A 16,834-nucleotide genomic window follows, 5' to 3' on the forward strand; every position below is an offset into this window, starting at 1 on the left:
TAGTAAGAGGCAGGTTAAGAGAGACTACTATAGGTTGTATTTGCTGATAGTTTTACATTCCTTGCTTATAGTATGATTAAAATATAGAAAATGCACTTTAGACAGTGCACATATACTACATGCATTTGGCATTTTATATCCAGCTGTTGTAGTACACTTTCACAAAAATAAATAAATAAATAAATGAACAGAAAAAATATAGTACATACTCAAAAAGGAAGCACAAACTTAGTATGACAGACAACAGTTATAAACTCAACAAAGTTTCATGGAACAAATATGCTGGGTTTGAGAGCACAGGCAAAGAAGAAGCAAATATAAACATAATGCCAAGAATATATACCTTTTGGTGGTTCAGCCTCTTTCTTTGGAATAGGTTTAAGTTTAACTTCCTCAGGTACAGGCTTCTTTGGAATCTCCGGCACTTTAAAGAATATTGTCATTTTAGTACACAGTCTTCACTAAGAATAAATGATGATCAAGAATTTCACACGATATGACAGAAACAAAAACTTATATAACATTAAAAGAAACACCGGTAAGAAGGCAGTTTGATTCATTTATCTGCATCTAAAAGTAGAGCAGAGTATTAAGTTAAATACATTACATTTAAGCTGCTGTGTGCTGCTCATTTTATGTAATATATTTTGTGAGCAGAACCTATAGCACTGAATATATCTGAGTAAAGATTTTGCTGGGCAAGTGCTGTTAATGCAAGTGGTGAAAAACATCTGCAATCTAAAAATAATTCTGGTCCCCGTGGTGGCCCAAAAACTTACTGAATGGGAATGTTTAACCACCAGAAGCAGGGGAGAAACAATTATAAAGCCCTGTTGTTGTTGTTGTTTTTCTTTCGGCTTTTCCCGGTTAGGGGTCGGCACAGCGGAACTCCGGTCCACTAATGATTGGCAGTAGATTTTTATGGTGCCGAGGTGCCAGCTCGATGCCCAACCTTCAACGAAGGAACGCCCATTCACGCATGTCTTTCGAATGCTACTCGACCACGGGGAGGACATGCAGACTCCACACAGAAGGCGCTCCAGCCGAGAATCGAACGGAAGAACATCTTGCTGTGAGGCAACAATGCTACCGCTGCACCATCGTGGCTTATTGCAGTCTATTGACTTTAAGTTGCAACAGATGCTACAGAAACGTAAGACCAACTCAGGTTCATAACTCTGACTTTCTTAGTGTAGGTTGAACCAGAGATGCCAGCATCCTCATGGTTGGTATGTAAATCTGCTACCACACAACATGATTCTAGGTGAATGCACAAGGGAAAACTATGTGGATAAGCAGTGTATCAGCAAGCCTACTCCAACCAATAATTGTGAACTACTTTCAAAGCTATGCATAAAAAAAAACATGCACGTGTATGTACGCCTAGCTCATATGATCTGCAGCAAAATGCAGAACTTTTGATACAGCACCTGTAGATCTGTTAATTGTATATAAAATCCGTAAAAAAAGATTTACTAAAGTATGCCATAAGCAATGCATTCTGTATAGCTACAAATGGTAGAGTTTTGTTAAGAGTTAGGGTTAATAATTCCATCTCTGTGGTGCACTGGGATAAAACCCTGCTTGCAATGCTGATGACTTGAGCTCAATTAGCAATCTGGATACACTGAAACAGATGGCTGGGGAGGGTGGCTGAAGCGGATTTCCTCATCCTGTGGCGAGGAAGGATACCTCATTCATTTGCACTGTTGACTCTAGTAGAGATTGAAAGACTTCCCAGAAGCATTAATGTTAAACACAGATAAGAACAGCCAGGCAATGCTTGGCATTATAGTCAATATGACATAAGTTTGGAAGCATACATACTCCAAACAGGCAACAACTGCAATGTCCTGCTCTGGCAGTCGCATACAGTGACATAACTATAGGGACAGTGGTTAAAGATGGTGGCTGCTTTACTGATATGTCTTTTCCTGCAAAACAAAAATTGTGGAAGCAGGTGTTTGGCAGGCAATGGGATATAAAAAAGACTGAGACAAAAATATATGCATAATTATTCATATGGTATACCATTTTATTTTTTTATCGCCTTTTATTCTTAATAGTTTCCTTAATTAAGTGAACTATGGTGATACTTCTGGCACAAAGTGCAGACAAATTATGTCACCAGAGCGTCTTCTGTGTGGAAACATTCGTGAATGGGCATACCTTCGTTGAAGGTTGTGCGTCAGGGCTGGCAACTCGGCACGTAAAAATCTATGGCCAATCATTAGCGGACCGGAGTTCCGCTGTGGCGACCCCTAACCGGGAAAAGCCGAAAGACACAACAACAACTTAAAGCTGAAGAACTATCTACATAATGCTCATACAAGGAAATATGAAAGTCAAACGGCTTGCTAATGAACATATATATATATATATATATATATATATATATATATATATATATATATATATACTTTTTATATTTTAGTTTTAGATACCTGTAGCTGCAGGGAAAAGGATGCTTTTCTTTGGCAGCCTTTTCTTCAAGACTGCCTTCTTAGGTGCATCTGGTACTTTAAAAATATGTCTTAAAGTACAAGTTTAAAATTTATAGAACACTGAACACAAAAAGCTAAAATTGTAGCAAAATGCCACAGCAAAGATAACAAGAATCATGTGAACATATAGCCACATATGCACAAAAATAACACAAACACAAATACTAGACTAGAAAATGACTCAAACATGTAAGAATATGCAAAAACAGTTGTCATATTTTATTAAAGAATGTAGTTTCCTACACATACACATTCACCCAGGCAACTGTTTAAAATAGGAAGAGTATAAAGGAAGGCAATAGGGCTTAGTGTCGCTACTTCACAATACTTCATTTCACTATTCAGTTCCCAGCTACGGCACATTCTATGTAAAGTCTATGCCCTTATGTCCCCATGAACTTTTTCCTGACTGTTCCCGTTTATTCCCACATCCTCATCCTGAAAACATGCATCAAGAGTATTGGTGCTCTTGCAAATTACCTGCACATGTGTGCTGTATGTTATCGTGTGTGTCCTACAATGGGCTGGCACCCCATCTGGGATACAATTTTTGCCTGGATACAGATAAGTACTGGTATAGGCTCATACTCCCCTGCAACTCTGAAATGGATTCAGTAGGTAATTGATGAATGCATGAAAGCAATAAACATAAATCTGCTTCCCGGAACCAAAAAGAAAATGTTCACAAACCAAAAAGAAAAAAAATGGAATTGATGCTAAACCTAGTTTGAAACACTAAGTGTAAATAATTAAGTCAGAACATGTACTATTAATCTTTTAACTTGAATAAATAACAAATACAAAGTGTACTCCTGTCATTGCTATAGAGAAAGTTTCCTAAAGACAATTACAGTCAAAGTGGAGGATTACTCACTGGTGTGGGTTAGGCTAGGATGCCTTTGAGTGCTCTTCTGTCTGGATCCTGAGCTAATGAAACTTAGCCCCCATGTTTCTTATCTGTGGTTCGGATTAGTCTTTAAAAAGACTGTAGCTAAAAGAGTCTTTAAAAAGATTGTATATCCCGGACTCTTATGCAGGCTAGAGTGTTCCATTCAGTAGTGCCAATTCTGGCTGCTCTTACTGGATCTTTAGAGCTGAAATATGGGTTTTCTTGGAGTCTTGATAAAGACTGACCAGATGAAATACAGATGAAATACAGACCAAAAACAGCCTGAGTTAGATGTCTGAGGTCCTATATTCAGGGGAAACCAGGTAAAAGAAAAAACAATGATCTCAATCCTCTTTTTCAAAAAAGACAACTACAGTGACAACTTGCTCAATTGTCAGAGGTACTACAGTATTACTTCTCTTGAGCCTTGTACCCTTTCATCTCAAAATGCTCTTTACGTTAAAGTTTAGGGAGTGTGGGTCCATGAAGGATGCTAAGAACAGAGTCTTGCCTCATTTTTTCCTGACAGTACTATTCAATTGAAAACATCTTAATACTGCAATAGCCAGTTTTTTAAATTGGGTCTATATCACTATGTCAAACCGTCAGTTTAGCAAATGGCATTTTATCGGAAATGCTGTTAAGGGCAAATTTCCTGATCCTCACTGTACCTCAATCTCAGTATGAACAGTTTAACGACTGGTATGTTTGATGTAAGTACACTGAAAAATAGCATCACAGGATGTAAGCATTCTTACAGACTGCTTTCACGCACATCAAAAAGTAACGATTTATTTCTCCACAAGCAAAATGCTTTTCCCTCCAAAAACTATTCCTGTTGTAAACTTAGAGTTGGTTTATTTTAGTAAGGGGTGGATAGTCAACGGAAAATCTTTACCTCTATCAAAACAAGTAATATGCCACTTTTTTGCTTTGGGTGAAATTAATAATCAGTTTCACAATGGTGAAAACAAATAAAATCTATATTTATTCAGTTAAGTAACATGTAAAATCACTTTTACATATACTAAAAATTATTTTTTTCTTTACATAGCAGTATGTTTTAGGGCAATAAAACTACATTTCATTTACACTGTACCTGCACTCAACATCTAAATTTTTAACTGATGATTGAAACATAATCTGCATAAAAAAGTCAGTTATAAAATTTGATATATCACTATTTCTCACAATTTGACTGAAAACTACAGCAAAAAAGAACTTGTTTTCATGAATCTGCTTGTCATATCTAAAGACTGCTACAGGCATAGTCGTTACATTTCACATGAGGTGTAACAGTTATTTATTTCTGGGTAGAGGTGAGGTCGTACACAGCTGCTCCTCAGAACTGATTATTATTATTATTATTATTACTATTTTTTACATTTTTCTTGCAAAACCAAGTTTTACCCTGTTTGGAGGGATTTGTGATCATCTGATTCTTTCCTCCAACAATTCACTCATATTATAAATCAGAAGAGAAGACCGTGCTACTTTGGTTTCGGCATCTCCAGATAAAGAACCACAGCTAGTACTTTCAAGTGGTCCATTATGATGTGTAGAACTGAACCGGTACTGCAGTTTTTAGTGTCTGAGAATAAATAGGCAGTACTGTCAAATTACACGGAACACAGCAGTAGTGCTGCTACACTAAAACTACCTGTATGGTCACAAATAAAACAGAGATGATATAGCATGGGGAAAGAGGTAGTGCTGCATTCCTTTGAGAACATCAGTCAACACTGCCACAACACATTATAGAGTACATCTTGCTCCTGCTAACAAGCCATTGCCACACAGCTGACAACAGGTGCTGTATCTTTCACAAAATTATAGTTCCTGGAACAGTGGCACTGCAGTAGTAGTATCAACTTGCTGACTGCAGGTAAGGCCAGAGGGCATACTGTCAGATGGTATATTATGGGATGGACTGCTGTGTTATGTTGTAACAGTTTCACCTGAATAACAACAGAATATGCTGTTTAAGGGCACATTAAAGGAAGATGAGCAGTGAGGCAGTAGTGTGTACTGGATGACCAGATACACTGCCATGCAATGGCACAAAAACAGTATGGATTCTCTTGTTATGTTCTTAGCAATTGATGACCAAAAGTAATAGTGTAGCTCAGCATCTGTGGTTATGGTCTTAACAAATGGTGAGCAGAAGTAATAGTGTAGTTCAGCATCTGTTGTTATGGTCTTAGCAAATGGTGACCAGAAGTAATAGTGTTGTTCAGCATCTGTGGTTATGGTCTTAGCAAACAGTGACCAGAAGTAATAGTGTAGTTCAGCATATCACTGGCAAAGGAAACTACCACTGACAGCATAAAGCATGCTGTTCATCATTCCTATGAATCTTCCCTGCTGGTTTCCTCACATGCAACCACAAACAAAAAACTCCATTCCCTAGAAGCTCTCTTCATCCTAGAGAATGCTGACATCTGTGCGGTCACCGAGGTATGGTTTAAAGCCACAGAGAGCACACCAACAGTGCAAGGTTATAATGCCTTCCACACATTTAGACCAGCTAGTTCATAGGTAGGGAATAAAGGTGGAAGTGTCTCTTTACATCAAAAATAAATATACTTCAAGGCTGGTCAAACAGGACAATGCACTTGAGCTGCTCCATGTTCAAATTGCCATAAGCAAAATCCAATACCACTTCCTTGCAAGCTATAGGTCCCCCTCTATGACCCAGGAAACCCATACCATATATTTAATCTTATTAGAAACACTAACCATCCAACCCAATACCATATTTATGGGTGACTTTAATTACCACACTATTAACAGGGAATCCTATACGGCACCAAATGTACAGGCATAGAGATTCCTGGATTTTGTAAACACAAACTCCGTGGACTAGACAGTCAATACACCAACCAGGGGTGCAACCATACTACATCTGGTTCTCACTAATATGGGAGAGTGCTGCACATCCCCTACTGTAATGTCTTCCCTGGTAAGGTGATGCCACAAAATGGTCTCCTTTGAAGTAAAAATAAAACCTGGACCCCCAGCTAAACCTGGAATATTTAGGAACTACTCTAAGGCTAACCTCCTGTTATTAAGTGATAACCTGGCAAAATTTCAAGCCCCTATAAACCCTGAGAACACTGCTGCCTATGCAGAACTATTCAGAGAAACCCTGTACAAGCAGTTAATAGCTGTATACAGGCAGCTGTACCCAACAGGAAGAAGTACAAAACTAACTTGAAAAATAAGCCACCCTAGTGGAATCACAAAATCAACAGGCTGTATAACAGAAGGAAGAAAATCATGTAAAAAATTAGAAGGTGTAGCACCCAGCAGGATAACAGCACTCTCATCAAATTAAACAATCAACTCAGATGACAAATAAAGTCTACCAAAACCAAATCTGGGGTACGTTTGGCCTCCCAGGCTAAGGACAACCACAAAGCATTGTTTATTTATGTCCACAACCTCAAAAGCAACAGACAATTGTGTGCAGAGCTCATTGAAAATGGAGCCACCTATACTGAGCCAGAAGATATAACAAACCTCTTAGCTGATAAATTCAGCTCCAGCTTTACCCCTCTCTCCCCTCAACCTTCCCTCGGGAAATACCATCAAATATAACTCCCACTACTATCACTAGGGAACAGGTCCTTAATGCTCTCTCTAAGACCAAGAACACTGCATCAATGGACGATATCCCAAGATACCTTATAAATAGCATGAAACATGACCTATCAGGGCCTCTGGAATTACTGTTTAACTGCAGCCTCCAAACAGGTTTTGTGCCTCATGAATGGAGAACAGCACAGTCATCCCACTGCACAAAGGTGAGCTATCTACAGACCCTGGAAACTATTGACCCATATGTCTCACTAGTCTTATATGTAAAGCCATGGAAAGGAATTATCATAGAAATGATCAACAGAGATATAGTAAACCTCCCGACACTGGACCCAACCCAGTTTGGTTTAGTCAAGGACAGATCATGCCTACTCAACCTGGTAGACATCTTAGAGAAGGTAACCAACGTAATGGATGAGGGAAAAATGGTTCACACTGCCTACCTTGACCTGGCCAAGGCATTTGACACAATACCGCACTCGAGCATTGTAGAGAAACTCAAGTTGGTAGGTACAAACTCATATGTCACCCGGTGGATAGCCAACTGGCTCACAGATAGGACCCAGGACGTTAGAATTGGGGAGTTCACCTCTGCAAAGAGGCCAGTCACAAGTGGAGTCCCTCAAGGAACAGTCTTTGGACTGCTCCTTTTTGGCATTTACTTCTCTGAAATCAAGGCCAATGTCAGCGGTCTCTGGCTGACTAAACTTGCAGATGATTGCAAATTAGGAGCTGTCATTGAATCACACACTGACACAAATGTTCTCCAGGAGGGGCTGACACAGACAAACAATTGGTGTCAGAGCCATGGACTAAAACTAAATGCCAAGAAATGATTAACAGTACCTTTGGGGAAGTCATCCACCCCTGGTAACTATCATATTGACAGGTTATATCCCCCAGGTTTTAACACATTTTTATTGTGTTTAACGGAACATGTTCTTACCAAACAATGTGTTTTATTTTGGTAACCAGTGTTATTTACACCTTAAGGGGACTGCCATGGGGGTGTCTTTTGCACCAATATATGCGGATCTGTTTATGGGTTATGTGGAGGAACAACTCATTTATGATGAATCCCACAATATTTTTTTGGATTTCATGGATCTTTGGTGCAGATATTTAGATGACTATTGGTTGGTTTGGAAGTTGGATTCTACCTATCTACAGGAATTTGTAGAGTACCTAAATGAAAATAAATGGGGGATCCAATTTGCAGTTAACTATCATACTAAATCTATTCAGGTTTTGGCTGTATCAGTTATAGTAATACAAGATGGTACTTTGCAAAGTTCTATCTTTAGAAAGTATCCTAAATGTAATACTTTTATTACATACCACAAGCTGTCATCCCAAACACATAACAACATCCTCAAAACTCAATTTCTGAGACTCAAGAAGATATGTTTGCCTTCTTCGGATTTAAAAGTACATGAGCAGGATTTGGTTCGGAGATTTTGTGAGAGAGGATATTCCATTAATGTTATTAATCAAGCTTGCATGTCAGCTAAGGAGGTGTCTAGATCTTCTTTGTTACAATATTCAGTGAAAAATAAGCAGGTTAAGCAACCTATCCAATTTATTACTAGTTTTGGGGATAACACTACATTTATCAGGGATTTGATATCTAAACATTGGGATATTTTGTTAATGGATGATAGACTTAAAGAATTATACCTTCCAAATGCCTCTTTTCTTATAGAAAAGGGAAAACTATGGCTGGTTGGTTTAATTATTATAAAAAGATTCACAATATGAGCATAGAAAAACATCAGGTTGGTCTGCACGGACAAAGATTAGTGGGTTGTTTTCCATGTGGACACTGTAATTTTTGCAAGTTTGTCAGTAAGGACAAATATTTTACTGCCAAAAATAGCTCTAGAGTATTTGATATTTTGATATATGGGAATTGCAATACAGACTGGGTGGCATATTTGGTGACTTGTTCTTGCTCAACATTTTATGTGGGGCGAACACTGCGTCCCCTGAAGTTAAGAATGTCTGAACACCTCAGTGAGATACGGTATGCCTGACCTACTGATGCTTTATATAAACACACTTTAAAACATGCTTCAGCACATTTTATGTTTACCATTATTGATACAGTGAGTTTTCAAAACCAATAACAAAGTTGGATGGCATTCATTGTTAAATTACAAGGAACAAATGTAGATTATTAAATTAGGGGTATTGTTTGCACCAGGACTTAATGAGTAGCTATAATAGCCAATGATGGCTTAGGGAATTATATTTAAATGTGATGAATTACTGAAAATAGTATGCACTGATGAAGGCTTACAGCTGAAACCGCTATGTTATATAGTTATTCCTTTATTGGAGTTGTCCTTTTTAATATCATTGTCTGATATTAAAATCTCATTTGGAAAGCTTACTGAGGGTGCTGGCTGTTTTGTGAACCATCATACTGACAGCACACCCCTTAGAGCAGACCCAGTAGTCAGGGACTTAGGGACTCACATAGACAGTAATCTAGCCTTTGACCATCACATGTCTACAGTAGTGAGGAAATCATTCTGTGTTGCGCAACACATACACAAAGGTATATCATCCAAGTCCAAAGAAGTCACTGTTCCACTGTATTCAGCATTCATCAGACCTATCATTGAGTACAATGCCCCCTTTGGTATCTACCTAACCAGGCATATCCAACAATTGGAATGTCCACAGAGGCTCTTCATTAAAAGAATACAGGGCATAAGTAAAATGTCCTATGCAGACTGCCTCAAGGCCCTATCCCTGCATTTTGTCCCCTACAGGCTTTTGAGGGGAGATCTATGCCTGGCATACAGGGTATTGTCAGATCCCACTCTGATGGACCTCCTGCACATCCACAAAACAAACAGCACCAGAATTACCTGTTCTAAAGACTTAAACCTTGCCTGTGACATAAATAGGACCTACTGGACAGACAGGTATGTATCCCAGAGACTACCCCATCTATAGAACAGGCTCCCCATCCATGTGTAGCATAGTTCCTCCCTAACCCAATTCAAGTGCAACTTGGACAATTGGATGGTGACAGGAAATTCATCCCTGGTTTAGCACCTATGTCTCTAATGGACACAGGCAACCTATAAATGGTTCATATCCCAGGCCTCTGCTTGTAAATGTTACATTTCCCAAGCCCCTGCTTACATATATCAAGGGTACCAGAACTTGTCAGAAATTTGGGATGCATGGCTAGGCTTAAAAAGGCTCTTGTGCTCGTTAGCCTAGTAAACACCTATGAACCTAGGAAACAGAACTGATGGTGGACTGTGATGTGCTTAAGACTGTACTTCCAATATGATGCCTCCTGCTGTATTTTCATACCTTGTCCGGTCTATATGATACATTAATATCCCATGGTAAAGCATGAATACATGAATGTAAAGCAGTGTGCAAGTGATAGAAGCAGAAATACTGGTTGTGTCACTGACATGGTTAATGACTCTAAGACAGACTTGATATTACAAATTAAGCAAGCTCATATGTCGTCTTCTGTGTATTTAACACCTATGTCACAGCTGATAGCCTATGAGCAATATCCAGATATGCAAAACAGATAATCAGTGCATATATAAGCTGACTTTGCAAACTTAAAATGCCATAAAGTGAAACTTTTGCTATAAGGCTATTGAAAATAATAATTAGCTGCTCAGCATTTACCAACAAATGACTAAACACAGTAATACTGAAAGAAATCTACTACATTAAATAGTGCTTTTTCTGCAACAGACAAACCTCTTACATCCACATAGATTAGGCCTTGCCTCCTGCACCTCCTGACTTATATATTATCAACTCTGAAGCACATGGTAGTCAGAAAAAAGTGGCAAACCCTACCTGTAACAATAACCTCCCCACCTAAAAACTGAAGCACAGCACATGGCTCTAACACTAAATATGAGATGTACACACCATAACAGACACCGTCACATATATGGTCTACCGACCACAGGACATCCCATGCATAATCAGTTCAGGAACAGCATTCATGTCATGCTTGTCTCAACAAACAGATTTGCAATAAATCTGCTACTGTCTATCAGTGAAAGTTAATCATATGTGATAAAGATATAGCTGCCATCCTGTCATGGAAGATTTGACTTATAGCTACTGGCACATAGATTAGGAAGGAAGTGTCACGAACACCAGAAAGTAACACTGAGGGACATATAAGTAAGGTATGTAGCCGCATGTTCTCAGGAATCCTTCAGGCTCTCTGAAAAGACACATATATATTATAGTAGGCAACTTGTCACTGTCATAGTTTGAAAAATGTCTTTATTCTGGCGCCATCTGGCTGCTTATAATAGAATCACAAACTGAAGATAAGAGCTGTGACTGACAGCATAACATAATGCACATTTCAACATAAACCAAATAAAGTTCACTTTCGAATGAAGACAAACTATTCATATATAAATCAAAAAGGAAAAAACTGCATTTGCTGTTTAAGTAAACTAAAACAACTCTCGTGTGAAATTTCTCTGTGTACTTTTCAATAGGGCACATTCAAAGACAAGACAAATGGCAGTACACAAACTGAAGGTATGAAGCCTCACAAAAGTAAAACACTAGCCTATACCTTTACGTGGGACAGCTTCATCTTTCCCAGGAACAGCTGCAACTTTTTCAGGCACAGCCTTCTTAGGGACTTCCGGCACTTCAAAAAAAATACAGTTACCATTTAGAAAGCAGTAAAAAAGTCTGTAGCTATGGTGCATGACAAACACTAGTAGTGTGTGTGCGTGTGTGTGTGTGTGTGTGTGTGTGTGTGTGTGTGTGTGTGTGTGTGTGTGTCTGCGTGCTTCTGTGTATCTATATCTATTTTTTACATATCTATATGTCTACATATAACAGTTTGCAAAAAAATGACAAAGAAAAAGGATTTAGAAATACTTTTAGCATGCACTGCTCTATATTCATCAAAAGAAAATGTTAAAATTGTTTGCAATTTATTGCAGTTAAATTGAGTGCCACATGCTGAAAGTCAGCAAAACCAAGTAAGCAGATTAAATATCCGAAGCGTTGATAAAAAATATAATCTAACATTTCTGTTTCATTTTAAGCAACTAACATCATACAAGTATTTTCAGAGAATAGAAGCTTGTAAAAATCAAGATATTAAAATTTAAGAAAACATGAAACATTCATGACAAGTACTCAGCAGAGCAACATTTAAATGACTTTCACATATACTGTGACCTGGTCTGACAGTTCATGCTCACTTAGATTCAGAGAAAATCTTCTTAGTTCTGAAGTTTCAATTTTCATTATGTCAGGTAAGCTTACTTTAGGCTTGCCTAGTATTATAAAGCTGCCTCTACAAAAACCATAAAAATGGCAAGTGTTCTGTGCAACACAATATCTGCTATCAAGAGGATTATAAATTATCACCATGTTCATATATATTTATTTAATTTTGTAACCACTCAGGTCCAGGGAGACAAAGGGTTCCCTTTTAAATGGTAAGTTAAACATGAGATAAGGTTAGGTGAACTGATCATGGTCACACTGCATGACAGCAGGGGCTGATACTCTTCAGACCAGGTCCAGGATCTGCAGCTCTGCATCCTCTGTGGGATATGATTACAGCAAAACACACTACATTAAAACAACAAAACACTGTGTGTGTGTGTGTGTGTGTGTGTGTGTGTGTGTGTGTGTGTGTGTGTGTGTGTGTGTGTGTGTGTGTGTGTGTGTATATGTGTGTGTGTACAAGTATATATAGATAGATAGTTACAGTTATTTTACATATTTCACGAGACAGTACACAAGCAGTCTTTTCAAAGCCAAACATTTCAAGAACTGCATGTCAAATGAAAATGAAGAAATCAGAAGCAGCACAATACTTTGGAATTAAACTGCACAATACGCAGGCTCATAAGACCTACAAAGCCCATGTTTTAGTAGTATAAATCTAGTAAAGACAAGTAGCTCCAAAAGATCTGTACCTTTCCCAGGAATTTCAGTTGGAGGAGCTGGTGGCTCAGGCACAGCCTTCTTTGGAACTGCCGGCACTATAGAAACACACTAGTTAGTTTAGAACGAAATACCTATCTTTATAAAGGCAGAATCAGAATATGCAAAAGTAGTGAACATACGTGAAGAAACAAAATCTAACAATGCTTATTATCAATTAGAAGAACAAAGTAAGATTTTTTGAGAGCAGGTGATATAGATTTAACCCCCCCACTTCCTCCTCCCAAAGAACCACTCTCCTAATTATGACAGATGAGTAGAGTAGTTAATTCTAGCATACAATGCCACCCCTTCTATATCCTGTATTCTTCTCTGCCCAGTGAATGGGAATCAGAAAATATGGGGGAGGGGGGTTGTCAAAATCACAGCACTGCACCAGTGTGGAGATTATGGATATACAACTGTACGTAAATTTGTTGCAGCCATACGTATGTATCCCAGCTGCAGTACAGCTTGCTTAGAGTTGTAACCGTCTAGTTTCCACCACATGGAAGGCAAAAAGACTCCAGAATATCACTATTACCTGGAGAAAGACAAATGTAATCATCTGTTGTATCTTTCCTTACTTCGGTAACCCCTTCAGCTCCAATATCAATTCACTAATCTAATTCTTCACCCATCTGCTGGGAATCCTGCCCCTATATAACAGGCTAGCTAAAAAATTACATACATGTATTTTTACTCAATGTTCATACTAGACATTTGTGGTTACACATATATTTTATTAGTGCATGTGTCACAGCACAAAAACTATGACTAAAGCTTTATTTTTGCTAGCTTTTCTATTGAGACTAACAACAGTTCCCTGAATAACAAACAATAAAAATAAATAAATAACAAAATAAATAAAGAGTTCCTGTACAATATAAAAGGTGCATCTCAATTAAAGAATGATATTAAGGAAATCCAGCAGATAATAACACAGAGAAATACAACCACTTCTATATTTTCTGCATATGAACTAAAAAGAAACAAATTATACCATAAAGATAAGTATTTTTGGAAAGCATACAGAAGAAATTTGTTAAGAATTTAACCCTGTGGGTTGTGATATTAAATAGGTAGCACAGGTCATTAAAAAAGAAGCTATCCTCCTTCCAGCAATGTATTTACGTGCTTAAAGCTCTTTGAACATGCACCTCTCTTGAGATATATGGTACATACACAATAAAGTGGTTTGAATTAAATGAGTGGTCTTGTATGTTAACAATAAAGATGAAGCTTTAAGAAAGTCCACAGCAGCACTGCATACTGCTAGACTTACATAACCAACTAAATACTCACTTTTCAAGTAAACACAAACATGCAAACACAGACACAAGCTGTCAAGGGTGCTTGACAAAAGTAGCAAGACATGGATACAAGAAAGAAAACATTTAAGCTGAAAGCTTTCATACAGAGTGAAAGGCTGTCTAGAGAAGATATTTTGGCAAACATGTACCTTTTCGTGGTGCTGCCTCTTTAGCTTCAGGCACCACTGCAGTTGGAACTCTCTCCTCTATGGGCTTCTCGGCAGTCACAGGTACTTTAAAAACATTTCAGTTAAGATTACTATTAAAGTAAATGTACTTAAATAATGATATTTATATTGCATGCAATTATAATTTATGTTGCTGTAATACTAACAGTAAACTTTGCAACAGTGCAGAAATATTAAGCTGTAGTGTGAAAGCACTATTTCATGATCCATACAGTACAAAAGCCTATACCAAGTATTTTAAAGGCAGCACCCACAATGCTCATAGCTTACAGTAGTCTTGTGAGTTTGCTTTATAACCTGATGAAATTTTACACTGCCTCTGCCATCAAGTATAATACAGTAATGTGAAGTCTCAAAGAAACAATATGTTAGTCTAGATGAACATGGAAGTTACTACACTTTTTCAGACCAAAAACCTAAGTGTGATATTTTCATATATACTTATTTTTTTTTATATTTTTTTGCAAAATATTGTATTCATTTTCTTGTATTCTTTTGTTTGCAAAATAGAATACAACCTTGGCAATTCAGTTCTTTTATATGATTTCAGATTAAGTTGATCTGATTAAGCAATTTTCTTGATCTTCACAAATTTGGAAGAAAGTAAATTTTGGACTAAACTGACAGCATGAGACCATTTCTTTCCCTTTTTTAGGGGTAGCTGTTCAAACCAGAACTGCCTTGCTAACATGGAGACATACAGTAATTATAGTTTGTTCCTGCACAACACAAACATGTTTCTGAACACTTGATATTTAATAACATTCACTACATCGCAATAAACATTCACACTTTCAGTCAGTTTTGCTCATCTTCATCTAGTGAGGATTGCAACAGAAGCAGACTAGGAGGGACATACTACATTTCCCTTTCCCTAGCCATGGATTCCAGGCTGTCTTTGGCAAATTCTAATTCACAGGCTAGCTGATGATAAGGCCTCCTCCCAGTGGGCTGTGCTCCGAGCAACCCCAGCAGAAGCAGCAAGGAGCCATCCTTACAAGATGTCCGAGCTTTCTCAGCTGCTTGCAAATTCAAGGGAGCAGGAACTCTAATCATCTTCTGGATCACTGAGATCCTCAAGTTATCATAGAAGGTAAGCTCAGTACCCCTGCAGAAAGATTTGTACCGCTCATACCTACAACTTGTTCTTAGTTTTATTTCCTTTAGCTCATGGCCCAAGGCAAGGAAAAGGTTACAGTCTGAAACTGGGAGCCGCATCTTATAACTTAAAAAGGTTACAGTTTGAAACTGTCAGTCACATGTTATGACCTATCTCCTGCTTCACTAGGTCAGATTGGTTTAACACCACAACAGTGTGGCTGCAGTCCTGGTTCTCTTTCCTTTTTTATGTCCTTTTTGTGCTAACAGTTATTAACAGCTCCTTAAAGGTATTTGAGTACCTTTGCTTAGTGCAGTTGTCCACTATGAGAGCAATGTACTATTTTCTGACAGAGTACCTTGGTCTCAGATATGGAGGTGGTGATTTTCATCCTGCCCACTGCAAAATTAAGCTGCATCAACACATATGAGGGTTCATGGTCATAGAAGGTTTAAACAGTAGATATCCTTTCCACAGAACGCCAAACTGGGCACACTGCCAACCATGCTGTGACTTAATGGCCCATCTATAAAAATCATGGTAAAATGTGGTGACAAGTCAAATGCCTGGCAAAGCCCTACACCTACCCTGAATTAATACGGTGTAATGCCAAGAATGCAGAGACAACAGATGAAACTCTCATTGAATTTATTGAGGAACTGTACAGCATGCACCACTGTTAACAAACCTCCATACTCCTAAAGAACCTCATACAGAAATTTATCTGAGCTCATAAAATAACTATGCTAACCCAATCTTCAACATCTCTAGACACATCCTAACCACACCTGAAACCTTCCTGCTAAACAGATCACTGACTAATTCAGTAGCTTCAGGTATAGTAAAGGATTCCAACCAATGAAAGATTTGAGGCACAGACTCCTGAAAGACAATCAGGACCACCAAGGTATGCAGTGCCTCAAACCTTCCTTTAACCCACTAACAGTCAACCAGAAGTGGTGAGCACTTCATGTTCCCTGTCTGACATACTCTAGGTGAGGTTCTGCCTTCCTCTCCTTAGTCAACCAGTAGTGGTATTTCACCTGCCCTGCTTAGCACAGCCTGGGTGAGGTCCTGCCTTCCTCTCCTTAGTCAACCAGTATTGGTATTCCACCTCCCCTGCTTGGCACAGCCTGGGTGAGATCCTGCCTTCCTCTCCTTGGTTGCAATATGATTTACCTTGAGATCTCTAAGGCTGCACAACAGATGATTTTCATTGCCTCTCCAAAGTCCTCTCATGCCCAGTCTTTGTTTTGGCAATCACTGGTGGTCAC

At 38.4% G+C, this 16,834-nt stretch overlaps 1 protein-coding gene across 20 annotated transcripts in view; it reads right to left on the reverse strand.

The window, feature by feature from the left end:
* LOC122805019 (titin-like) overlaps positions 1-16,834 on the reverse strand; it is a 759,244-nt gene that overhangs the window by 328,504 nt on the left and 413,906 nt on the right. For all 20 annotated transcript variants that reach the window (XM_044075290.1, XM_044075281.1, XM_044075295.1 and 17 more), the window contains 4 exons: positions 14,423-14,506; positions 12,954-13,019; positions 11,585-11,662; positions 344-424 (listed from right to left, as the gene is read on the reverse strand). In XM_044075290.1, the coding sequence (XP_043931225.1) occupies positions 344-424; positions 11,585-11,662; positions 12,954-13,019; positions 14,423-14,506 (309 nt within the window). The remainder of the gene's footprint in view (positions 1-343; positions 425-11,584; positions 11,663-12,953; positions 13,020-14,422; positions 14,507-16,834) is intronic.

The sequence above is a fragment of the Protopterus annectens genome, chromosome 6.part0, assembly GCF_019279795.1.
Source record: "Protopterus annectens isolate FY-2018-M chromosome 6.part0, PAN1.0, whole genome shotgun sequence".
Classification (NCBI taxonomy): Eukaryota; Metazoa; Chordata; order Ceratodontiformes; family Protopteridae; genus Protopterus; species Protopterus annectens.